General features: G+C 43.2%; 1 protein-coding gene across 1 annotated transcript; it reads left to right on the top strand.

Annotated features, from left to right (window-relative positions):
- Positions 1–311: 311 nt before the first annotated feature.
- Positions 312–24,670, top strand: MCM3 (minichromosome maintenance complex component 3). The gene is made up of 17 exons (XM_034991227.1): positions 312–454; positions 1,569–1,681; positions 2,284–2,492; positions 2,944–3,074; positions 12,303–12,541; positions 13,009–13,117; positions 14,170–14,323; positions 14,668–14,799; positions 15,374–15,582; positions 17,432–17,606; positions 17,954–18,080; positions 18,861–19,011; positions 21,183–21,323; positions 22,432–22,535; positions 23,171–23,256; positions 23,693–23,762; positions 23,931–24,670. Exons 1-17 carry the CDS (start codon positions 377–379, stop codon positions 24,127–24,129), a joined length of 2,427 nt encoding a protein of 808 aa, XP_034847118.1. The 5' UTR covers positions 312–376; the 3' UTR covers positions 24,130–24,670.
- The last annotated feature ends 2,585 nt before the right edge of the window (positions 24,671–27,255 follow it).

Raw genomic sequence — 27,255 nt, 5'->3', positions numbered from 1 at the left:
CTACGACTCCCAGAATGCAGCGCGTCCTCGTCTTGCCCGGCTGTCCAATGATCAGACTCCGCGAGCCTCCTCTCGGCCCCGTTGGTCAGCTTGCCTGTCAGTGAGGGGAGAAACAGAGGGCTCAGGATGTCATATTTCCCGCCAGTGCGAGGCGCCGTTCAGGAAAGCCGAAGTGGAAGAAGTTCTCGATTGGATACTCGCTATTCTCGCGTAAGAGGAATCAGCCAATCAGAATGTGTATATCCTCCCGGAAAACCCTGCCCCTTCTCGACGTAGCCTTTGGTGGCGGGAAAAGTTCGGCAGTTTTCGCGCCGGGGCGGGGTCATCTGAGCACTCTCCGCGCGGGTCTGGAGGAAGCGGTTCTCTGGCGGCGAGCATGGCGGGGACAGTGGTACTGGACGACATAGAGCTGCGAGAGGCGCAGAGAGATTACCTGGATTTCTTGGATGACGAGGTGAGGGAGGAGCGGGGGCGTGAAACTCTGGCGCTTGGAGCGCCTGGGGACGCTGACGGGCCAAGCGAGGCCGCGGCAGATGCTGCTCCACGCAGAGCCGGGGCAGGGCCCGGAGCTCGCGGGAGGTCCGCCGAGCTTCCGGACTGTTGCGGCCGGGCCGGCGCCCTCAGGAGCCTTCCGTCCCGGATCTCGTAACGTTTCTCGCGGTGGATTCCGTAGTTGGTTTGGGCTCCTGTGCGTGCAGCCTTGAGAGAGCGATCCTGTAACTCTCCTAAGTGCAAATGGTGGCGGGGTCTCGCGAAAGGCGACGGGTTTCTTTCACGTGCACACGAAATGGCAAAGCTCCCTGTGGCCTTTCGGAAATCACTCCCCGCTCTCTGAATTTGGCAGGAGTCGGGATGGGGGGGGGCGGGGAGAATGCTGGAGAACGTAGGGACCCGCTATCTTACAGACCTGCAGATTTTAAGGACTGATTTTCCAACCGGGCGGAAAAGACTTCCTAACTTGGCCGCATTCTTTTTAATGCCAAAGGAGATGCAGAAGAGAAGTGTTTGCTATGCTGGCAAAGGGGGTTTTGTATGCCACCCAGGACTGGAAGCCGTAGAATATTGGTAAAGCATCTTGAAAGGGTTGATAATGCTGGGTCTGTAAACAAATAGTAAGGCTCCCTATTCCTTTAGGTCGGATATGAGAGAACTCTTTCCCTATTATACAGCAGATCGGGAGATACAGTGTTTTAATTCCCTACGTAATTCTTAAATGAAAAGTCATTTTAATATGCTAATTTACATTTTGACAAGATTTTTACTTGTCCTTTTAGACTTATTATGAGCTTGTTTTAATTCCCCGTTAGAAGTTGAGAAATGACTGCATACAGAAAAGCTGCAGATAGTAATAGAAATAATAGCATGGACGTTGAGGAGATCATTATAACTCCTGCAACAGCCTCTTAGGGTGTATTTGGAATCTCATGCTAGTGAGTGAAAATGTGGAGAAATTTGAGGTCAGTTCTGCTGCAGAGATTGATTTATCTTGCTGTGAGAACTGCCTCTGTTTAAATACAGTCCTATTTTTGAATTTGTGGCTGTTCTGATATGTGGTGGTTATTTTGCAGGAAGACCAGGGAATTTATCAGAGCAAAGTTCGGGAGCTGATCAGTGACAACCAATACCGGTTGATTGTCAATGTGAATGACTTGCGCAGGAAAAACGAGAAGAGGGCTAACCGGTAAGTGGTAAGGGTTCCCAAGAGGATATCCTGGCTCTGGGTGACAATGGCTTCCCTTTCTCTTCCCCGGATTGGACAGGCTTCCCAAGAGAGGACCTGGATGAAATGTTTTTGACCCTCATTGCCTCACCCGCTTCTGTTTTTCTCTTCTTCCCAAAGTAGGTGGTGGGTGTCCCCCCCCCCTTTTTTTTTTAAGATTTTATTTATTTCTCAGAGAGAAAGAGAGTGCACAAGCAGGGGAGCGGCAGACAGGGAGAAGGAGAAGCAGGCTTCCCGCTGGGCAAGGAGCCCGATATAGGACTGGATCCCAGGACCCTGGGATCATGACCCAGGCTGAAGGCAGCTGCTTAATCGACTGAGCCACCCAGATATCCTGGGCGTTTTCCTCTTAAGAGCTTCTCCTTCCATGTTTTAACTGAGTTACCATTTCTGCATCTTTGAGAAGTTGAAATCAAGTTAGCTGTCAGTTATGATGTATTTTACTGAGTCTTCTAGGACAGCAGGAGAAGGGCACTAGATTTTCACACTACTTTTATTTTTAAGGGTCGATTTCTTCGAGTTTTTCTCTCTGCCTAATTATTCTCTCTGTCGTCCATGTCCAGCCTCCTGAGCAATGCCTTTGAGGAGCTGGTTGCCTTCCAGCGGGCTTTAAAGGATTTTGTGGCCTCCATTGATGCTACCTATGCCAAGCAGTACGAGGAGTTCTACATAGGATTGGAGGGCAGCTTTGGCTCCAAGCATGTCTCTCCCCGGACTCTTACCTCCTGCTTCCTCAGCTGTGTGGTCTGCGTGGAGGGCATTGTCACTAAGTGTGAGTGGCTTCAGGTCGAGGCTAAGGGAATGGAGGTGGGATACCCGTTAAGAGGGGCTGGGGAAGCAGGAGAGGCCAAGTAGAGTTGGGTGGCATATAGCATTGAACTTCACAGGGTGCAGCTGGAAGGAGCTGTAGTGTGCACAGATTAGGGGGTCCAGAATGCTGAATTCCGCTGAGCGTAGGGGAGTCTTGCTTTTGGCAGTCTCCTCATTCTAACTCTGAATTCCTATCATTTCTTGGTCAGGATCGGTTGTACTTGAAGTTTTATATAGACATGTTGATGTTCTAAATATAAATACAAAAATGAATAAATGACAAGTGTTATTGAAGCAGCTTAAACTAGTCAGAAGAACACAGTATTTAGAGTCATGATAGACTTGCCTGGGTCAGATTCCACCTCTGTCACTGTCTAGTTGCATGACTTTATATGCATGTTTTCCATTGCTAGGCTCTCTAGTTCGTCCCAAAGTCGTCCGCAGTGTCCACTACTGCCCTGCTACCAAGAAGACTATAGAGCGACGTTATTCTGATCTCACCACCCTGGTGGCTTTTCCTTCCAGCTCTGTCTATCCCACCAAGGTGAGGGGAATTAATTAATTGGGCTTGGGGGTTGGAATCAAAGATGTCTGTTTTAATGCAAATAATTGAGTGATACCTGAAGTCTTCTGAAGTAAATCAGATGAAAAGTAAGGATTAATCTAAAGGAAAGATTGATTGTTAACCAGAGTTTAATATGAAAGTCTTCAATTTTTATTTTTTTAAAAAAGAATAAATAAATACTCTATAAAATTTGGCAAATTATGGAAGGATTGAAAAAAGTCATTAATCTACATAGATCTTTTAGCAAAGTTATATATAACTTTATAATTTACTTAAAGTAATATGGGAGAATACTTACTCTATAATGTTACCATGAAATATTTGCAAATATTTTACTTTGGGTTGGGAGAAGAATGGCATTGGAAATGGCTTTATAGTGTTCAGATTGATCTGAACTGAGGACAATGTGAGGGTCTCTTAATGAAACAGAAGATGATTAATGTTGGTTACTTGATGTCTGAATTCCCATTCTATCAAAGAATACCTGCCGCTGCCATCAAATTTTAATTGAGAGCCACTGTATGCAAAGAATTGTTAAGCACTGTGGAGGATACAGATATGAATGAGACCCAGTTCTTATTTTCAACGCAATTGGGGCAGGAATCTTAACATAAAACAAGAATGAGTATCGAATTATAACTGAAGCATACTTTAGAATCATTTAGTCTGTCTCCAGGTGAAATGCTGAGATTTGGAGAGGTTAAGTGACTTGCCCATGGGGTGCCTCGGTGGCTCAGATGGTTAAGCGTCTGCCTTCGGCTCAGGTCATGATCCCAGCTTCCTGGGATCGAGCCCCACATCGGGCTCCTGGCTCAACGGGGACCTGCTTTTCCCTCTCCCTCTGCCTTTCCCCCAGCTCATGCGCGCTCTCTCTCTCTCTGTATGTCTGTGTCTCAAATGAATAAGTAAAATCTTTAAAAAAAAAAAAGTGACTTGCACATGGTCCAGTCCTTAATGATGACCCTAAGGACTTCCTAGGGTCCTTTTACTTTCAGGCCAGTTGCATTTTCTAAGTCACCCTGCTCTCTTCAGTAAGATCCCTCCTTCTAGAATGTCTTCAGTAACTACCCAGGGAGTACTCTTCTGCTGATTACTGGGGCCAAGCTTCTTTGCTCAAGACCTGAAATACACTGGACTCCTGGAGGTCATCTAGTGTGGTACTGAAGAACATGGCTTTGGAGTTAACAGTTGCCTCAAGTCCTGGCTCTGCAATTTCCTATGTGACTTGGGGAACTTATTTAACCTCTCCAGCCTCGGTTTCCTTATTTGTTACATGTGAAAAGTACCTGCTTTACTGAGTTGTTAGGATGATTACATGAGATAATCTCATAAAATAATAGCACAATACCTTGTATGTAGTAAGCACTCAGTAAGTGGCAGCTGTTGTGTTTTTAGAAAATTCAAATGGCAAGGAAGTAAAAGTTAAAAATGTTTTTACTAAAGTTTAGTATACATACAGGAAAGTTTATATAAGTATGCAGCTCACTGAAATTTCACAAGCTGAAAATACCTGTAAAATCAGCATCCAAACCAGGAAACAGAACCTTCCTAGCACTCAGAAGTGTTTGAGGGCCCACACTCCCCAAGGTTAACCCCATCCTGATATCTAGCAACATAGAGTACTTTTGCCTTTTTATTTTTTTATTTTTTATTGTTATGTTAATCCCCATACATTACATCATTAGTTTTAGATGTAGTGTTCCATGATTCATTGTTTGTGCATAACACCCAGTGCTCCATGCAGAACGTGCCCTCCTCAATACCCATCACCAGGCTAACACATCCTCCCACTCCCCTCCCCTCTAGAACCCTCAGTTTGTTTTTCAGAGTCCATCGTCTCTCATGGTTCGTCTACCCCTCCGATTTCCCCCCCTTCATTCTTCCCTCCTGCTATCTTCTTTTTTTTTTTTCTTAACATACATTGCATCATTTGTTTCAGAGGTACAGATCTGAGATTCAACAGTCTTGCACAATTCACAGCACTTACCCGAGCACATACCCTCCCCAGTGTCTATCACCCAGTCACCCCATCCCTCCCACCCCACCCCCCACTCCAGCAACCCTCAGTTTGTTTCCTACAATTAAGAATTCCTCCTATCAGTGAGATCATATGATACATGTCTTTCTCTGACTTATTTCGCTCAGCATAATACCCTCCAGTTCCATCCACGTCATTGCAAATGGCAAGATCTCATTCCTTTTGATGGCTGCATAATATTCCATTGTATATATATACCACATCTTCTTTATCCATTCATCTGTCGATGGACATCTTGGCTCTTTCCACAGTTTGGCTATTGTGGACATTGCTGCTATAAACATCGGAGTGCACGTACCCTTTCAGATCCCTACTTTTGGATCTTTGGGGTAAATACCCAGTAGTACAATTGCTGGATCATAGGGTAGCTCTATTTTCAACTTTTTGAGGAACCTCCATACTGTTTTCCAGAGTGGCTGCACCAGCTTGCATTCCCACCAACAGTGTAGGAGGGTTCCCCTTTCTCCGCATCCCTGCCAACATCTGTCGTTTCCTGACTTGTTAATTTTAGCCATTCTGACTGGTGTGAGGTGGTATCTCATTGAGGTTTTGATTTGGATTTCCCTGATGCCGAGCGATATTGAGCTCTTTTTCATGTGTCTGTTGGCCATTTGGATGTCTTCTTTGGAAAAATGTCTGTTCATGTCTTCTGCCCATTTCTTGATTGGATTCTTTGTTCTTTGGGTGTTGAGTTTGATAAGTTCTTTATAGATTTTGGATACTAGCCCTTTATCTGATATGTCATTTGCAAATATCTTCTCCCATTCTGTCGGTTGTCTTTTGGTTTTGTTGACTGTTTCCTTTGCTTTGCAAAAGCTTTTTATCTTGATGAAGTCCCAATAGTTCATTTTTGCCCTTGCTTCCCTTGCCTTTGGCGATGTTTCTAGGAAGAAGTTGCTTCAGCTGAGGTCAAAGAGGTTGCTGCCTGTGTTCTCCTTTAGGATTTTGAAGGACTCCTGTTTCACATTGAGGTCCTTCAACCATTTGGAGTCTATTTTTGTGTGTGGTATAAGGAAACGGTCCAGTTTCATTCTTCTGCATGTGGCTGTCCAATTTTCCCAACACCATTTGTTGAAGAGACTGTCTTTTTTCCATTGGACGTTCTTTCCTGCTTTGTCAAAGATGAGTTGACCACAGAGTTGAGGGTCCATTTCTGGGCTCTCTATTCTGTTCCATTGATCTATGTGTCTGTTTTTGTGCCAGTACCATGCTGTCTTGATGATGACAGCTTTGTAATAGAGCTGGAAGTCCGGAATTGTGATGCCGCCAGCTTTGCTTTTCTTTTTCAACATTCCTCTGGCTATGTGGGGTCTTTTCTGGTTCCATACAAATTTTAGGATTATTTGTTCCATTTCTTTGAAAAAAGTGGATGGTATTTTGATGGGGTTTGCATTGAATGTGTAGATTGCTCGTAGCATTGACATCTTCACAGTATTTGTTCTTCCAATCCATGAGCATGGAACGTTTTTCCATTTCTTTGTGTCTTCCTCAATTTCTTTCATGAGTATTTTATAGTTTTTTGAGTACAGAGCCTTTGTCTCTTTGGTTAGATTTATCCCTAGGTATCTTGTGGTTTTGGGTGCAATTGTAAATGGGATCGACTCCTTAAGTTCTCTTTCTTCTGTCTTGTTGTTGGTGTATAGGAATACCACTGATTTCTGTGCATTGATTTTATATCCTGCCACTTTACTGAATTCCTGTATGAGTTCTAGCAGTTTTGGGGTGGAGTCTTTGGGGTTTTCCACATAAAGTATCATATCATCTGCAAAGAGTGAGAGTTGGACTTCTTCTTTGCCGATTTGGATGCCTTTTATTTCTTTTTGGTGTCTGATTGCTGTGGCTAGGACTTCTAATGCTATGTTGAATAGCGGTGGTGATAGTGGACATCCCTGCCGCGTTCCTGACCTTAGGGGGAAGTTCTCAGTTTTTCCCCATTTAGAATGATCTTCGCTGTAGGTTTTCATAGATGGCTTTTATGATATTGAGGTATGTACACTCTATGCCTATACTCTGAGGAGTTTTGATCAAGAAAGGATGCTGTACTTTGTCAAATACTTTTTCTGCGTCTATTGAGAGGATTGTATGATTCTTGTTCTTTTATTAATGTATCATATCACATTGATTGATTTGCGGATGTTGAACCAACCTTGCAGCCCAGTGATAAATCCCACTTGGTTGTGGTGAATGATCCTTTTAATGTACTGTTGGATCCTATTGGCTAGTATTTTGGTAAGAATTTTTGCATCCATGTTCATCAGGGATATTGGTCTGTAATTCTCCTTTTTGATGGGGTCTTTGTCTGGTTTTGGGATCAAGGTAATGGTGGCCTCATAAAATGAGTTTGGAAGTTTTCCTTCCATTTCTATTTTTTGGAACAGTTTCAGAAGAATAGGTATTAATTCTTTACATGTTTGGTAGAATTCCCCCGGGAAGCCATCTGGCCCTGGGCTTTTGTTTGTTGGGAGATTTTTGATGACTGCTTCAATTTCCTTAGTGGTTATAGGTCTGTTCAGGTTTTCTGTTTCTTCCTGGTTCAGTTTTGGTAGTTGATACATCTCTAGGAATGCATCCATTTCTTCCAGGTTATCTAATTTGCTGGCATAAAGTTGCTCATAATATGTTCTTATAATTGTATTTCTTTGGTGTTGGTTGTGATCTCTCCTCTTTCATTCATGATTTTGTTGATTTGGGTCCTTTCTCTTTTCTTTTTGATAAGTCTGGCCAGGGGTTTATCAATCTTGTTAATTCTTTCAAAAAACCAGCTCCTAGTTTCGTTGATCTGTTCTACTGTTCTTTTAGTTTCGATTTCATTGATTTCTGCTCTGATCTTTATTATTTCTCTTCTCCTGCTGGGTTTAGGCTTTATTTGCTGTTCTTTCTCCAGCTCCTTTAGGTGGAGGGTTAGGTTTGTACTTGAGACCTTTCTTGTTTCTTGAGAAAGGCTTGTATTGCTGTATACTTTCCTCTTAGGACTGCCTTTGCTGCATCCCAAAGATTTTGAATAGTTGTGTTTTCATTTTCATTGGTTTCCATGTATTTTTTTAATTCTTCTTTAATTTCCTGGTTGACCCATTCATTCTTCAGTAGGATGCTCTTTAGCCTCCATGTATTTGAGTTCTTTCTGACTTTCCTCTTGTGGTTGAGTTCGAGTTTCAAAGCATTGTGGTCTGAAAATAGGCAGGGAATGATCCCAATCTTTTGGTACTGGTTGAGACCTGATTTATGACCTAGGATGTGATCGATTCTGGAGAATGTTCCATGGGCACTAGAGAAAAATATGTATTCCATTGCTTTGGGATGGAATGTTCTGAATATGTCTGTGGAGTCCATTTGGTCCAGTGTGGCATTTAAAGTCTTTATTTCCTTGTTGATCTTGTGCTTAGAGGATCTGTCCATTTCAGTGAGGGGGGTGTTAAAGTCCCCACTATTATTGTATTGTTGTCGATGTGTTTCTTTGCTTTTGTTATTAATTGCCTTATATAATTGGCTGCTCCCATGTTAGGGGCATAGATATTTACAATTGTTAGATCTTTTTGTTGGATAGACCCTTTAAGTAGGATATAGTGTCCTTCCTCATCTCTTATTACAGTCTTTGGTTTAAAATCGAATTTGTCTGATATAAGGATTGCCACCCCAGCTTTCTTTTGGTGTCCATTAGCATGGTAAATGGATTTCCACCCCTTCACTTTCAATCTGGGGGTGTCTTTGGGTCTAAAATGAGTCTCTTGCAGACAGCATATCGATGGGTCTTGTTTTTTAATCCAATCTGATAGCCTGTGTCTTCTGATTGGGGCATTTAGCCCATTTACATTCAGGGTAACTATTTAAAGATACGAATTTAGTGCCATTTTATTGCCTGTAAGGTGACTGTTAACCATATATTGTCTGTGTTCCTTTCTGGTCTATGTTGCTTTTAGGCTCTCTCTTTGCTTAGAGGACCCCTTTCAAGATTTCTTGTAGGGCTGGTTTTGTGTTTGCAAATTCCTTTAGTTTTTATTTGTCCTGGAAGCTTTTTATCTCTCCTCCTATTTTCAGTGACAGCCTAGCTGGATATAGTATTCTTGGCTGCATATTTTTCTCATTTAGTGCTCTGAATATATCCTGCCAGTCCTTTCTGGCCTGCCAGGTCTCTGTGGATAGGTCTGTTGCCAATCTAATGTTTCTACCATTGTAGGTTACATATCTCTTCTCCCGAGCTGCTTTCAGGATTTTCTCTTTATCTATGAGACTTGTAAGTTTTACTATTAGATGTCGGGGTGTTGACCTATTTATTGATTTTGAGAGGGGTTCTCTGTGCTTCCTGGATTTTGATGCCTGTTTCCTTCCCCAAATTAGGGAAGTTCTCTACTATAATTTGCTCCATTATAACTTCTGCCCCTCTCTCTCTTTCTTCTTCTTCTTCTGGGATCCCAATTATTCTAATGTTGTTTCGTCTTACGGTATCGCTTATCTCTCGAATTCTGCCCTTGTGATCCAGTAGTTGTTTATCTCTCTTTTTCTCAGCTTCTTTATTTTCCATCATTTGGTCTTCTATATTACTGATTCTCTCTTCTGCCTCATTTATCCTAGCAATTGGCGCCCCCATATTTGTTTGCACCTCATTAATAGCCTTTTTGATTTCGACTTGGTTAGATTTTAGTTCTTTTATTTCTCCAGAAAAGGTTTCTCTAATAACTTCCATGCTTTTTTCAAGCCCAGCTAGTATCTTTAAAGTGATGATTCTGAACTCTAGATCTGACATTGTACTAATGTCCGTATTGAGTAGATCCCTGGCAGTCGGTACTACCTCTTGTTCTTTTTGTTGAGGTGATTTTTTCTGTCTTGTCATTTTGTGCATAGGAGAACAGATTAATGAGAGAACAAAATGCTAACAGGGTAACAACGTTCCCAGAAAATATACTCTAAACAAATCAGAAAAGACCTGAAGCAGTTGGAAAAGAAAGGGAAAGAGAGAAAAAAGAAAAAGAAAAAAAAAGGAAAAGAAAAAGATAAAGATAAAAACAAACAAAAACAGAACAAAACAAAAAAAAGAGAATGTGATCAAATATGATCAGGCTGGTATATAGATCTTTGCCACACACTAGATTTTGGGTGGTTTTTGTCTGTTAGAAGAAAGTGCCTCCCAAAATTTTAAAGAAAGAAAAACTTAACATATGTACAAAAATAAGGGTTGATATGATGAAAGGATGGAATATGACTGTAAAGATGGAAATTATAAAAAATTTTATAAAAGGAATTGATAAGAAGTTGTTTGAAAAAGAAAAGAGGATTTAAAAAAAAGAAAGGGAGAGAATGTGATCAGGCAGGGGAGTAGAAAAAAACTATAGAGATTTAGGGTATATTTTGATTTGTTAGAAGAAACTATCTCAAAATTTTAAAGAGAGAACAACTTATGTATATATGCCAAAAATACGGGTAACTACTATGAAGGAATAGAATATGACTCTAAAAATGAAAAATAAAAAAATTTTTTTTAAAAAGGGATTGATAAGATGTTGGTTGAAAAAGGGAAAAAAAATTAAAAAAAAAAGTTTAAAAAAATTAACTTTGAAAGACTAAAGAATTGGTAAAAAAGCCATGAATTATATGTGCATTATTCCCCTAGCGCTGGAGTTCTGCCATTCTCATTGATCGGTAAACTTGGTCTTGGCTGGCTGTTCTCGCTGATCTTCTGGGGAGGGTCCTGTTGCCGTGGTTTCCAAAAGTCTTTGCCGGAGGCGGAATTGCCCCGCCCTTGCCTGGTCGGGCTAAGTAATCTGCTCGGGTTTGCTCTCCGGAGCTTTTGTTCCCTGCAAGCTTTCCGTACAGCTTTGGAGGCGGAGAGTGAAAATGGCGGCCTCACAATCTCCGCCCCAGAGGAGCCGAGAACTCGGCCCCGCTCCTCAGCCCCCAGGGAAAAGCCGTCAGTCCCTCCCGTCTCCCCAGTCTCCGGCCACACTCTGCTCACCCAGCTTGTGACCGAGCGTTTCTATCTCTGGCACCCGACCCCGGGTGGAGTCTCCAAACCCAGCAGATCCCTGCGGTGCCCTCCCGCGCGGCTCCTCCGGGGGAGGAAGGTGAGTCTCCCCGGATCTGCCGCTTGTTGGGTCCCTGCTGGAGGAGCAGTGGCCCGACTGCCGCGGATCATGGTTTGTGTCAACCCCGAGCTGAGAGCCCGCGCCTGGGCTCCGTCTCTGCAGCCGGCTTCCCTGCTCCGTTACCTGGGAGCTCTGGCACACTCAGGCACCCCCGGTCTTTCTGTGACCCCGAGGGTCCTGAGACCACACTGTCCCGGAGGGTTCCACCCCCCGCTTAGCCACCAGAGTGACGTCCCTCGGCGGAGCAGACTTTAAAAGTTCCAATTCTGTGCTCTGCGGCTCTATCACTTGCCAGAAGTGGCCGACGGAGGCCCCTCCCCCGCCGTCTATCCTCCCGAATATCGCCTCAGATTCACTTCTCTGCACCTCCTACCTTCCAGAAAGTGGTCGCTTTTCTGATGAGAGAGTTGTTGCTCTTCTTTTCTTTGATCTCCTGTTGAGTTTGTAGGTGTTCAGAATGGTTTGATCCCTATCCAGTGGAATTCCTGAGAGGAGACGAAATCCAGGTCTCCTACTCCTCCGCCATCTTGCTCCGCCCCCCTCTTGCTTGGTTTTTATATTTTATCTAAATAGTCCTGTGTTGGGCTTCCTTTGTTCAACAGATGTTTTGAGATTCATGTTGTGTATAGATGTATTTTATACATTTTCATTGCTGTATAGTATTCATTTGGGTTGATATACCACATTTATTCAACCATTCTATTGATAGCATTTGGATATTTTCTAATTTTTGGCTATTGGGAATAATGCTGCTGTGAACATTGTAATATATGGCTTTGGAAGAATGTTTCTGTTGGGTATTACCTAGGAGTGGAAATATTATGTCATAGTACAGGGGAAATAAGAATCTTAATTTAGATGTTAATATAGCCATGGTTCCCTCAGACTATAGTTGTCTCTTCCATTAGATGATTTGTTACTAGAACAGATGGGAATGGAAAAATTTGGAGAAGACATTTGGCTTTTTTTTGTTCCTAGATACTAAAATCTCATGAGGTCATTTCCAAATTATGTTTGTTTCCTACAAAAAATGAGTGTGGCATTTCTAACACCAGGATGAGATAGCAGTGCTTTTCTGTGTGTCTTTTTCAGGATGAGGAAAACAATCCCCTTGAGACCGAATATGGCCTTTCTGTCTACAAGGACCACCAGACCGTCACTATCCAGGAGATGCCGGAGAAGGCCCCAGCTGGTCAACTTCCCCGCTCTGTGGACGTCATTCTGGATGATGACTTGGTAGATAAAGTGAAGCCTGGTGACCGAGTCCAGGTGGTGGGGACCTACCGTTGCCTTCCTGGAAAGAAGGGAGGCTACACCTCAGGAACCTTCAGGTAAAGGGGCAGTTGTGAGGTATTTGGCATGCTGCTGGCAGCTTGCATTTCTGGTAGTATTCTTGCTCCAGTTTGCCATATTCTGGAGCATACATCAGACAGGTGGAGCAGTCTAGCTGCCTGGGAGATGGGATACATCTTTTCCATCAGATAAAACTGGTAGTATTACCTTATGTTAAAAGTGGGAGTTACCGGTAACATGATTATAGCCTCTTGTCTTACATGAGTTTCTCACGTATTCCCACCTCCTCATCCACACTTCTGTCTGAAGGAAGATCTGTGGGACAGCAGAGGATAAATTCCTGAGGTGAAGAATCATCAGCATATTTGTGTTGCAGACTAAGAGAGTATCAGTTGTTGAATTCAGAACAACTTGTCTTTTTTCTCTTTATTGTTTTCCGATTTGCTGTTGGCTCTGATGTTAGGAATTGAAAACCGCAGGCTTCTTATTCCCCTCTTTGTCCCAGGACTATCCTGATTGCCTGTAATGTGAAGCAAATGAGCAAGGATGTTCAGCCTTCATTCTCTGCTGAGGATATAGCCAAGATCAAGAAGTTCAGTAAAACTCGTTCTAAGGTCTGAGCATCTTTCAGGGATTTGAGGGTGGGGATGGATTTGTTAGGGTTGTGTTTTGCATGGACCACCTTTGATCTTTGTACTGGATCAGGAGGAGGGTCAAGGTTTTTTCTCTAAAGGATGTGGTGTTAGCTTTTAGTTTGACCCAGTCAGCAAGTAAAAGGGTGTTTTTGCTGTTTAATATTTCTGTTTTGTTACCTGCTGGGCTGCTAAGTGAACCTAATACAAGTACTAGAATAAGAGAATATCAGTGTACCAATAAGTCCATATGGAAGACAGTAGTGATGCGTTACTTAAGTTTAAGATAGGTTATTTTTGTTTTAGTTCTCTAGTTTGTTTTTCTTTTTAAAGACAAAATGTCCACAGGAAGAATTGAAGAAAATTCAGTTGACCCTTGAACAACACAAGTTTGAGCTGTGTGGGTTTGCTTGCTTGTGGGTTTTTTTCTGATAAATACAGTATGGTACTATAAATGTGTTTCTCTTCCTTATGATTTTCTTAATGATATTTTCCTTTCTATAGCTTACTTATTGTAAGAATACAGCATATAGTACATATCAAACACAAAAATGTGTTAATTGACTTTTTATGTTATTGGTGAGGTGAGGTCAGCAGTGGGGCATTAGTAAAGTTTTGAGGGGATCAAAAGTTATATGTAGATTTTGGACTGCACGGGGGTTTGGCACCCCTAACTTCTGCATTGTTTAAGGGTCATCTGTGTATGCCTGTGTGATTAAGGTTACTGAAAAAACAAACCAAGCCAAACCAAAACAAAAGGTTACTGGAATCGCATTATATATTCTTATTAAACCTAAAATGTTTTGAACCTGGAAATACTTTTTTCTTAAATATTAAACCTCTAAGCAGGTTTTGGAATACAGGCTTTCTCTTTATCTGTTCTGACAGTGGTCTGTTCAGTGTACAGTTAGAAATAGTGTCTACACTTGTGGAGTTCTTCAAGCATTTTTATAAGCTAAAGTATAAAGCAGAGCTCAGCAAAACCCAACTGAATCTCACTAGGCTTTTCACACCTTTGGTTATTCCTCCTGTAGGATATCTTTGACCAGCTGGCCAGGTCATTGGCCCCTAGCATCCATGGGCACGACTATGTTAAGAAGGCAATTCTCTGCTTGCTCTTGGGAGGGGTGGAACGAGAACTTGAAAATGGCAGCCACATCCGTGGGGACATCAATATTCTCCTGATCGGTATGACACTGGGGATCAGATTCTTGGTCTTCCCTTGTGGAGTGTGCTTGTGGGAATCTATAATCTGTAAGATTGTGTATTCTTTACATGGTGTATTTCATTTCCATCAAAGGGTGAAAGACTAAAATGAATCTTTTCTTACTATTCTCATTTTTGTATTTCCTGATTTATAATGTCTAAAATATATTCTTCCTGTAACTTGCCATTACAAGTGAAAGGAATATTATTTACAACCAGTTACTGTAAATTTCTGTTACGCCAAGAGCTGTACTAGAAAAGTAGAACTTGCTGGGGGCGGGGGGAGGAGTTTCCTAGCAAGTCATCACTGCCCCACCCAATTACAGGGGACCCGTCGGTTGCCAAGTCTCAGCTTCTACGCTATGTTCTGTGCACTGCTCCCCGGGCTATCCCCACCACTGGCCGGGGCTCCTCTGGAGTGGGTCTGACGGCTGCTGTCACTACAGACCAGGAAACCGGTAAGGGTGTAAGGGTCTTTGGCAAAGGTCCCGCAGTGAGATCAAGCATAGTTTCCTTGAGTTTGCTCTCGGGAAGCTTGTATTGGGAAGATACGCTAGAAAGGTTAGTTTGAGCCAGGCTGTAGAAGACTGAGTATCTCTGGCAATAGGGGGTTAATCATTTAAGTCTTTGGGTGGCCCTCTATGGATAAGAATGTCTCCTAGAAGACAGTTTTTGAAGGAGAAACCTTTGCAAATTGGAAGGGAAATAAAAATGAAGATTGTGCTATTTTATAAATTAGAGAAAGGGATTTGAAGACTAGTGAAAAGAGAGCAGAGATCTAGTTGGGGAATCACTTGAGGATCAAGATAGAGAATTGATGAAAGAAGTTTGTTGGAGGCTGGCTACTTCGGGATCATTCAGATTGGAGCTAAAAAGGTTGACCCACAAGGGTTTTTCTCTAAGTCTCTAGGAACTGACTGCTCCTCATATTCTCATGAGCAACATTGAATGCTTAGGAAGGAGATTGAAATCTCTCCCCTCGTCTTCTACAACCAGGATAGTAAAACGTATCTTTACCTCCTCATTTCCTAGGGGAGCGCCGGCTAGAAGCAGGGGCCATGGTCCTTGCTGACCGAGGTGTGGTTTGCATCGATGAATTTGACAAGATGTCTGATATGGACCGCACGGCCATCCACGAAGTGATGGAGCAGGGTCGAGTCACCATCTCCAAGGCTGGCATCCATGCTCGGCTGAATGCCCGCTGCAGTGTTTTGGCAGCTGCCAACCCCGTCTATGGCAGGGTAAGTGGAATCAGCACTTAACTGTTGTCCTCACCTTTGTTTGGTTTTGCTGAGTAGCTGGGCCATGAAGTTGATTCTTGGTGTCCCGGAGGAATAATAGGCCAAAGATTAAGTTAAGCTCATCCCTCATTTTGCTGTTGTCCTTGATTTAGGGCAGTGGTTTGTCACTTTTTTATCCACATCAGAATCCCCTGGAAAGTTATTTATTTAAAATAACTTTAAAAATGCAAAGAAGAAAACAAAAGTGACCTGCACTCTCACAACCCAGTAACCTGTATTGCCATTACAACAAAAGTACCATATTCAGATGGTTAGATGTATAAACAGAACAGAGAGTGCAGTATGGACATTAAAAGCCTTCCTTTGCTCTCCTATCCCTTCTCCAAGAGATAACCACTAACAACTCTTGAGTGGGGAAACAAAAACGTAAGTGTATACAACAACCATACTGGCTCCTTGTTACCAAATTTGTCTGTTTATCTTTGCTTTTCACTATGATGATGATGTGTTAAGGTGTATCTTTTATATTTATTCAGCTTGGGGTTTGCCGAATTTTGCCTTTATTTTTTCTTTCTTTTTTTTGGGCAGCTGTCTTATATTCCATTGTATGGATTTATAGTAATTTGTTTAGTCTCTATTTGATGGGCATTTGGCATTTTCCCTTTTCCCCCTTGCTATTATGAAATGAAGTTGCAGTGAATATCCCTTTCTATGTATTTTGTTACAGATATCTGTATAATAAATACCTAGTAACAGAATCAGTGGATTAAAGAGTTATATGCATTTTCATTTTGGTAGAGATTGCCAAATTGCCTTCTTTAAAGTTTGTACCATAATAATACTAATTAAGACTTACAAGTAATTTGCTTTTATCCTCACGATAACCTTGTAGATAGGTAGTTATTATCCTTATCTTACAGGTGAGAAAATGGAGGCATAAAAAATTAAGTAAGTTACTCAAGAATCAAAAACTAGAAAACGGCAGAGTCAGTATTTGAACCCAGAGCCCATACTGTGCTCTGGCAATTTACAATTCCACAGTGTATGGGGTTACCTGTTTTCGTGGAGTTTTTTAAACGTGCAGGTGCCTGGTCCCCAGTCTAGGGTTTCTGAATTCAAATTTTTGGGTTGGGGCTTTTGGTAACTATGGTTTAGAAAGGCTCCATAGGTTGGTGCTAATGCATAGCTTGGGTTGAGATCCTTGGTTTTTAGATTAATGGTAACATATGTTTATGTCATCTTGAAGAATTATATTGGGAAATGTAGGGAGAAAATGGCGGGTCCTGAAATGGGAACGTGGTCAGATTCATTATTAATATTACCCACAAGGATGTTAGACCCTCTGACTGTGAAGTGTCTGTGGGTGGGTAGCCTCATAGGCCCAGAATTGAAAGATAAAAAAGTATAGAGGTTCTTAAGTCCCAGGGAAGATCTCCCTTGACCCTTAAGACTTCATGATTTATAGATTATTGACCATTTTCGTTGTGATTTTACTCACTACCTTTTGAGTAAGGGACTCCAAAGTTTCCAAGTGTTTTTGGCTTAGCCCCCTTATCAATAACAGGCAGGGGAGGAGTCATCTTTCAGGGTTGGTCCTGCCCTGGGAATGGCAGGGGCAGAATAAAGCTTGGGAAGGAGGACGCTGGTTTCGAGACCTACGATAAGCTTATTAGAGGCACTTCAGCTAGGAGGTGGGGCTCTGAGTTCGCTCAGGTCTCCCGAAGCTTCAGTGAGAGAAGGGTTGCAGGTAGACAAACTGAAGTAAGTATTTTAATGGCTTTAAATAGCCTCCTTGTCCTTTCTTCCCATTGATGTCGCCTCCACTTTCCTTTTTCCTTCTGTTGCACAGTATGATCAGTATAAGACCCCCATGGAGAACATTGGACTGCAGGACTCACTGCTATCCCGGTTTGACTTACTCTTCATCATGTTGGATCAGATGGACCCTGAGCAGGATCGGGAGATCTCGGACCATGTCCTTAGGATGCACCGTTACAGAGCCCCTGGGGAACAGGATGGCGATGGTGAGGCCACGGGAAGAGTCAGACTGATTAATGGAGGGGGACCTAAACAGATGCGATTATCTCAGACCTGGCCCAGGTCATGGTGGGTGTTTCCGTTTCTGGGTTGATGTTGAAGGTGCCCTTGCCTTCGTGACCACTCCCTTCTTGCTCTCTGGGAGTTATCCTAAGGTGTGTCTTTTTTCCATTTCTGGGTCTAGGAACACCTTTGAGCATCTTCTGGGAGCTAGGTAGTTCCACCTTTCTTATTTGTGGGCTCCACGTGTCTATGTGTCTTTGCTTTATTAGTATTTTATCTCTTCAGAAGAAGCAATTTCTTACTCTCCTTTCTCCCAACTTGGGTTTTCCAGCTATGCCTTTGGGTAGTGCCGTGGATATCCTGGCCACAGACGATCCCAATTTTAACCAGGAAGACCAGCAGGACACCCAGATTTATGAGAAGCATGACAACCTTCTGCATGGGACCAAGAAGAAAAAGTGAGCATTCTTCATACTTCTCCTTTGAAGGAACCTGAGATTTCTGTCATATTAGCATATTTTTATGTGCTGCCCAGGCAAGATCATGCTTGGATTCGTAGCCATGTGGCCCTGTTTTCTTTTCTGGATCCCACACTTAGATACTTCTTTTCCTGGCCAGTTGCCTTGTTAAGTGTTTGTGGCGAATGGGTTTAGGTTCTAATCTTCTAAAAGGAAGGCTTTGACACATGCCCAACTGATGGTGGGTATGTTATGTTATCCTCGTACGTGAAGTACTGCACAAGTCCTTTAGCCATTTGTGACAAGCTACTGTTGAAGGGACAGTAGATGGCAAGCCCTGGGTGCTGTGCAGGTGGATTTGGATAAAGGAGACTAGGGTTCAAGTGTTCAAAGCACAAAATATGAGATCTTATACCTGTATTTAGGGCTGTGGTGCAGTAGGAAGCATATAGATTCAAACCTGTTGTTTAAGAACATGGAATTTAGAGTCAGAACACTGAATTTAAGTCTCCTCTGAGCTGTAGTTTTTAACCTATTAAATAGGGCACATAATACCTAAATTTTTACCTCACAAATACCTAAGTAATAGCTACATTCTGATTCAATTGACATACATGAAAGAGTCTCGTACACATTCTATATAAGTGGGATTTCTGATAACGTATTCTAGATTGTATCTCTGCCACTTGACCTTGACTTCTCTGAGGAGAGGCCAAGCTCCCAGCCCAGTCAGGTGCCGAGGTGTGGCAAAGAAGAAGAAATCACTGTGTGTGCCCGCAGGGAGAAGATGGTGAGTGCAGCATTCATGAGGAAGTACATCCACGTGGCCAAAATCATCAAGCCCATTCTAACTCAGGACTCAGCCGCCTACATTGCAGAAGAGTACTCACGCTTGCGCAGCCAAGACAGCATGAGCTCGGACACTGCCAGGGTGAGTCCCCACAGGGAAGATGGACCTGGGAATTCCTGAAGTAGAAGGCTGGGGAGTCCCTGTTATCTGGGAGCTCTCGAAGCATTTCAACTTAGTGATTCCTCCCCTTTTACTTTCTGGTCTGAAGGGCTTCCTGTTCTCCAGTTCTAATCATTTCCTTCTACAAAGGAAAACGAAGTGAGAACACCTTTATCTCATTAGTTCAGAGGACATTGGCTTCCAGAAGCTGTGATTCCTTCAGCAAACATAAGGAGCCACTTTTGGGAACTGAACTGGTGTCTGTTCTTGCATGCAGGGTTAAAATAGGAAGAGCTATCCTCAGAGAACTCAGATCTGGAACTTAGGAGGCAGGAAAGTAGATGGAAAGATCATATATGCCTGTTTATAAATATCTACCCCAGTGTGGTACCTAAAAGGAAATGAATGTGAAAGATGATTGGAGTGAATATAGATGAAGAAGCTATTAGTTTTTCCTTTAGACTTTATAGAAGGGGTATGAATTTGAGGGAAGAGAGTATGGTATTTGAGCTGGACTTTGACAAATGATTAGTTGGATAACTATAATGGTTATCCAAAGCCATTTCTAGAAATCTGCCTGTGAATTTTTCTAAACTCTTTGGGGCAGTAGAGTTCATACAGGATTTCATGGCAGAAAGACCCAAGTCCAAGACCGTTGTTACGTGCTATAGACATAGACTCTTGGATTTAGACATGATCCCAGGTCGCCTATTCCAGCCTCACACCCAGACAGTCATTCCATCTTCTGGAATTTCTGCTAAGACTTCCTTGACATCTCCAGTGGCAGCATGCCCGGCACATCACTGCATTGAAATGTTAGAATATTCTTCTATTTAAACTTGCTTCCCCATGACTTGTTTTCTGGGGATTGTGTATGACTTGTCTTCTTCAGATTAAGCAGCCCCTTTTCTTTTTAATTGTTTCCCTCACCACATGAACATGTTCCAGTGTGTCAGAAGCCTTCTCATTGAACAAAACACTGTTTTAGTTGTGGTCTTAGTGGGTCTTGTAAATCTCTCAATTTGGATTCTGTAGTTCTGCTAATGCAAGCTAGGATTTCATTTGCTTTTTAGGTTATCCAGGAATTGGAGCTTATAATGGAGTGTGTAACTGCCACACTCTGGTACCTTTTAAATTATTAAAAGATTTGGTGAATTTATTTAAAAGTGAATGTATTTGTTTTTGAACGTGGGACGGGGTATTGTTTATACCATTCCATGGGCTATAAATATTACCCCATCCCATGATAATTTAGGAAACTTGAAAGTAGAAGTGACCAGATCAAGGATCATACAATGGGAGATGTGGGGGTGTGACAGAAAGAACTAGCCCTCTGTTTTGATCCCAGGTCTTCAGCTAATTTTTGGGCCTTGCACAGATCTCTTCACATCTCAGCTCACAGTTTTTTTTATCCATAAAATGAGAAGATTGGATAATGTCAGAGATGCTGAACTAGGTGGGCACATCATAATCACCTGAAACTTAAAAAGAATACATGTCCAGTCCTAAACATAGACATTCTGATTCATTAGGTCAGAGATGCCATTCAGTCAATAGCATTTAAAAAAGATAGAAGCACACCAGTTTGGTATGCACCCACCCCCATGAGAACCACAGGATGAGAACATGCCAGAATTCTGTTCATCCTCTGGACTTGAATTTATCCAACTTTAAAAATTTGTCCTCAGATGACCTCTTTCACACCCCTCCTTTAGTGTGACCTTGCCCGAGTTACTTGAAACGCTGAGTCCTATTTCCTCATCTATAAAATTTGGAGAAGTTATCAAGTGTTAAACAATGCAGTTGATACAAAAGCAAAGTTCCTGGAGCATTGCAGATTGGCAGTAAGGATTATTTTTCCTCCTTCACTATTGTAGTCTTTCTAGCCTTTTTTCTTTCCAGCTGTAAGATGCCTCATTTTCTTCTTCCTTGTTCACCTACCCTTTTCTCGAACCTCAACACTCATATTTTCTTGGCTGTTTTTATTTTTGTGAATTTTATGTGGTGTTTATACAGAATACAGAGCTCTGAATCCTTTGCTTTTACTTCCTAGAGTCATTCCAGTAGTATCTTTATCCTTTTCTGTACGGTGGGAATGATAGGCAAGCCTAAGGAATTCTGGACAAGTAATCCTCCCTTGTTTTCTTCCCCAGACATCACCAGTTACAGCCCGGACACTGGAGACTCTAATTCGATTGGCCACAGCCCATGCCAAGGCCCGCATGAGCAAGACCGTGGACCTGCAGGATGCAGAGGAAGCTGTGGAGTTGGTCCAGTACGCTTACTTCAAGAAGGTGAGGGTCCACATGCTTGGGCCTGAGAGCTCCTTCTGAGTAAATGTTGGTGCTTGGGCTGCCCAGCCCTTCATGGTGACCCCTGTATTTAGGTCATCAGTGGAAAGCAGCATCTAGCTGGGAAGCTTTAAAATACTGATGCCAGAGCTACCAGAGGCCCCAGAGATTCTGGTTTCATTGATGTGCTGCATCATCAATCGACTGCTTCTCTGCCTATTCATACTTCCTTTGTCTCTTAAAAAAGTAGATGTTTCCAAAGGATTAACCTGGGTGATCTTCCTCTTCCCTCTGTACCTTTTCTTTTGCCAGTCTCTTCAGGTATCCCATTGGCATCTCAAAAACTCACATCAAAAGTTGAACTCTCAAATTTGGGCCTGTCATTCTGTTTCTGCTTCTGCTTCTGCTTGTAACATTGTGTTTCTTTCATTTTAGACACCAGGCCTTGAAGCCTTCACTGTCTTTTCCTTGTTGCCCATCCCCTCTCCAATTTAGTGAACTGTAGCCCTCTGGGGTTTAGTTGTGGGTCTGATGGGCTTTTCCTGGCTTACTCTTTTTGCTAGGGTGGGAGTTGTCTTAAATTTAAATTAACCACCTGATCTATAAAGAAATGGATTGTTTTCCACTTACTGTTATGGGCTGGGCTTTTTTTTCATTCACTTATTTGTTCCTTAAATACTCATTAAGTATCTACTATGTCAAAGGAATTGAACATACCTCTCAGCACTTTTTTTTAAAGACTTATTTATTTTAGAGAGAGCCCAGGAGGAGGGGCAGAGGGACAGGGAGAGAGAATCTCAAGCAGACTCCCTGCTGAACAAGGAGCCCGATACGGGGCTTAGTCCCATGACCCTGAGATCATGACCTGAGCTGACTCCAAGAGTTGGACGCTTAACCGACTGAGCCAGCCAGGCGCCCCACCTCTCAGCATTTTTAAAGATAGGCAGCAGCCTATTCCTCTGCCCCTGGTTCTGGACTCAGGGATGAAAGAGGCTCGCTGTTTCATCTCATTTCTGCTGATGGTGTAGAAGGGACTCTTACTCAGAATTTTTCATTCAGTTTCCCAGCATCAGTGACCCTTCCCACCCACCCATGCTTGGCTTGGTCTTAGGTTCTAGAGAAGGAGAAGAAACGAAAGAAGCGAAATGAGGGTGAATCAGAGACAGAGGATGAAGAGGAGAAAAGCCAGGAGGACCAAGAGCAGAAGAGTAAGAGGTAAGGCGGAGCGAAGAGAAAGGAGACAAAGACATAAGTTGGGGGAGGGGAGGGAGGTGAATCAGCACTGCTAGTTGATATCAAGTTATTGTTGGGAAAAGGTGCCTAGATCTGTAGGGTGCACGCATGGCGGGGTAGGGGGGTGAGGGCAGAGAGAGAAACTTCAGTAGACTTCTGTGCTGAGCATGGAGCCTGAAGCAGGGCTCGATCCCTAGCCCTGAGATCAGGGCCTGAGCAGAAACTAAGAGTCGGATGCCTAACCGCCTGTGCCCCTCAGGCGCCCCTGGGAGGATGCTTCTGACCTCTTTCCTGCTGCAGAAATGCTAAGTAGCAGGAACACACTGACTCAAACAGGTTTTTGAGTGTATTATTTTTCAGAATCCTTTCCTCATGGTATTCATGCCTGTGATTGAATGTCTAAGGTGGCTGATAGAGAAAAAGAGCATTGGGAAGCAGGGCCTGCCTGTGTTCTAGTCCAGAGACTGTTGGTCTCTTTCAAGAAAAAGTAACAGTTTGTATAGGCCTGGGCCTAGCATTTTGCTTTGACTGTAGATTGTCCTAGTTCTTTTTCTCTGGTCGGAGGCCCAGGATGGGTTTCTCCAAAGCCTTTCTCTTAACTGCTATGGATATTTTAGGAGGAGGACTCATCACACTGATGCCAAGGATGGGGGCTCTTATGACCCCTATGACTTCAGTGACACAGAGGAGGAAATGCCTCAAGGTGAGTGACTGTCTCCTATTGATAAAGAGGTGGTTCCTTTGACTGCTAACTTTAGTTGATCTGTGTACTACATTTTCTGGTGCATTGCCATTTGGTGTCCTGCTCAGGGCCCTGTGTCCAAGAGGTTTGTCCCAAGAGAACCTCGGGAAACCCAGTCAAAACTTTGGAAACTGGGCTTTGCTCAGTTGCTGCTTCCTTCCCGAGGAACTGTGCTCTTTGCCAAGCCTGGCATAAGCATCCCAGATAACGTATGTTGCGGGTCTCTTGCCCGACTCATTTTCTCTACCCTGGCTGGTTCCAGGAGAACCCTAGGAAGTGGGTGTTCTGTAGGCTCGGTGAGGTGTGGGGAGTGGAGATTACTTTCCTGGTGTCTTTGGAAATGGAAATGGCTTCACCGTGTTTCTTCCCATTATCTGCAACCATTTATCCTCTGAAGTGCACACTCCAAAGACAGCAGACTCACAGGAGACCAAGGAGTCCCAGAAGGTGGAATTGAGTGAATCCCGGTGAGTAGAGAGGTGGTTTTTAAAATGGTATTATTTCTCAATGAGCAGGAAGCTCTCAAATTGACTGTTGGGGGATATCTATACTGTATTAATGCTTACATGGATCTTGCCTGAGAGCTTTTCGGTTTGTATACTTCTCCTTTATCCATCTTCTCCTGACTTGGCCAGGTTGAAGGAATTCAAGGTGGCCCTCTTGGATGTGTTCCGGGAAGCTCACGCACAGTCTGTGGGCATGAATCGCCTCACAGAATCCATCAACCAGGACAGAGAAGAGCCCTTCTCGTCAGCAGAGATCCAGGTTGCGCTGAGCAAGATGCAGGACGACAACCAGGTCATGGTCTCCGAGGGCATCATCTTCCTTATCTGAGGATAACTCATCTCTGAACTTTGGGGCTGTGCCCAGAATGTTTCTTTCATATTTCCTCTCCCTGCTCCCGCCAGTCTTTGCCTTCATTTCCTGAATAACAGTGTTAATTGAACCGAAGTTGAGGGACACGTGACAAAGCTGAGCTTTGGGAATGGGTAATGAAAGCTGTTGTGGGGTGAAGAGAAGAAAGTGGGCAAGGACTAAGACTCTTGTATCTTCATTCATTCATTCATTCTCCTATCTCCCACCCAGAACAAACCAAACCATTGTTCGTGGTAAATAACACATAACCTCTGAGAATGTGGGGGGAGCACAGCTGGTTTCTGCTCATCCTTTCCTTGTTGGTTGGCTGTTTTTTCTTTCCTGAGCGCATTGGTCTGGAATAGTCTTTGGGTTGTTCTGTGCTGCTGTGAGCGAAGCTCTGAAGCAAGTTATGAAGGCCAAGGAAGCTTTCTTTTCTGTAGCACCAGTTAAAACTAATACATACTTCTGACTTAAATATCCAATACATTGAATAAACTTAACCTATTTTTATATTATATGCATGGCCTTAATACTGCGTGCTTTTGTCAACACCTTAATTTTGTTTTCCTTGAAAGCTCAGCCCTGTAGGATTTTCTGCTTCCACATTTGCACCAAGTCACCACACGGTGGCAGCAGGCTGCTGTGCTGTCCTTGGGGCTTAGGTCTTGAGGCAGTTTTCTTCCTCAGTGACACCAGCATTTATCAGTTAAAGTTATGCAAGCCAAACTTTGCCAATTTGGAATAGCTAAATGGCCACAGGAGGCCAGCAAGTGAAAATCAGGAGAGTTGACCCTTTGCCTGCCTTTTTTGAGCCTGAATCAAAGCCCATTCATGGAGAAGTAATACCTGCTATATCAGAAATCTCAATATTGTGAGTTCTGGCCCATTTTAAAGAGATCCCCTTACAGGATCCTCGTGAAACCACTCGCACCTGGATGTTCAGCTCTTCGTATTTTTGCGCAGAAGTTTGTGGAGGGGCCTGGGTGGTTTCTTTCCTGCTGTAATGCTCTGAGTAGCTTCCAAAGAACTTAAAAAAAAGTGTGACTTTATGGGGACCTGCGTCACATGAACTGGAAGCTGCTCTGTAAAGGAGGTTGTGTTCTAAGATTGGTGAAGTACTTCATTCTTCCTTTTTATTTTTTTTTAAATTAATTTTTTTTTTTGATGTAGTATTCCATGATTTATTGTTGGCGTATAACACCCAGTGCTCCATTCTGTATGTGCCCTCTTTAATACCCATCACCGGGCTAACCCATCCCCCGCACCCCCTTCCTTCTTCCTTTTTGATGAGGGGGGAACACCTTACCCTGAAACCTGGGGCAGAAGATGGGGAGTTCTAGTTTCAACTTTGATTTTTTTTCCCCCAGATGTGAAATCCAAGTCCTATTGGAAGTAATCTAGAGAGTCAGGAGAGGGCAGTGGTATCAGGACTGGACTCTGACATGCATTACGCACTGGCAATGAGTTCTATATTGTGCTCTACTCAGCAGTGGGTGTAAATATAGAACTGCATGCTCTTGAGGCACCGGTTGGGGATTTATATCTAATGTCTCCATGAGAAATTTTAAAATCCAATGAGGGCATACACAATAGGAACTGTAGGAATTGAGGGGGGCCATGAGTGTATCAAAAAGGGGTGTGGGCTACCATGGGGTACGGATATGAAGAAAAGGGGGGTCTCCTCAAATGATCATTTCCAGAAAGGTCCAACATTTTGTCAGTAGGACTCTTGCTCTCTATCCTTCACACCTGGAGAAACTGAGGCAGAGTAGGAGAGTAGGCAGATCTAGCAGTCTGCAATAGCTGTAAAGCCAAGTTTACCTTGCTGACTTTTCAGCGCTCTACAAGCTCAATGAATCTTTATATCAGGATTTTAAAAACTGTGTGTGTGTGTGTGTGTGTGTGTAGTTCCCCCAGCTTAGAGTAACGTTAAAGAAGTTGGTAAGCATTTAAAGGATATAGTCTACTACTCAGTGTCCTTATGTTTCTCTTCCTGCTGCAGGCATTGACCAGCCACTCATGTATGGGTGACCCCTCTGCAGGTCATTCTCCCCTAAGGGTGTCACTGCCACACATGGTGAGATCTGTGATGGCCCAGATTCACCAGGACAAAAAAAAAATACACCCTTCGTTACCTATATACTTCACTCAAAGAGAGAAGTCTGTTTACATTTAATTTTGCCATTGAAATAATTAAGATAGTTTGTAAACCTTAGAGAACTATGTCCTATCTTGGAAAATCTTATGCTACCTTATTCCTTATCTCTCCTGGATAAATGAAGTATCAATATGAAAAGATAGTTGTCAAAAAAGACAATTTGATAAGAGTTGCTGGAATGGGGTCTCTCCTCTGCCACTTAGCAAATAACTTAGGGTAAGTGTTGAGCTGCTTGTTATTTGATCTGTAAAATGGGGGTACTCACTGCCTGGAGGGAGGCTTGTGAGACATAACCGAGAGCAAGTGATAAGTGCCTGCCAGCACGGAAATACTCCATGATACTTCCATTATTACTGCAAATTCCAAGTTTCACAAAAACAAAATGTTTCATTCTGATGTGTTACAAAAAACATCCTTTGGTCAAAGCCATTTAAAACAATATCGCCCTTGCTGAGTTCCTGAATTTTGTTCTTTTCCCTGCCTTTCCACTTCCTGATGGTTCCTGTCCTCTGGTCAGTGTGGCTCTGACTCAAGTGCTTCTCACAGGGATGACCCTTACCCTAGCTCATGGCACTGGGTTCCTCAGCCTTCTTCCAGGGACTGGGATCTGCTCAGTGTGGGCAGTGTTACATCCGTCCTCACGACAGCCCTGTGAGGTATGGTCGTTAGGAAAACAGGACGAAGGTCACGAGGAGAAAGCCTCACAGAAACCAAATAGGTTATGCCCTTCTCATTTTTCCTGAGTTTTCAAACTGGTCTTAATGATTCCAGACTTCCCGCGGTCAGGGTTCCCCAAAGGGTTTGCTCAGTAGAATAAGGCAGTGTGAGTCACCTGTGTGCTGGCCGCCTCACTCTGTCCTGGCAAGAGCTCTGTGGGAGTTCTCCGCCTCCCCTGCCATGGTCGCTCCCCTCTCCCAGGAGCAGGTCTTACCACTTGAGCTTCA

This window comes from Mirounga leonina, unplaced genomic scaffold, assembly GCF_011800145.1.
Source record: "Mirounga leonina isolate KUSES-001 unplaced genomic scaffold, KU_Mleo_1.0 Mir_53, whole genome shotgun sequence".
Lineage (NCBI taxonomy): Eukaryota > Metazoa > Chordata > Mammalia > Carnivora > Phocidae > Mirounga > Mirounga leonina.
This window is presented reverse-complemented; position numbering and strand designations above follow the sequence as displayed.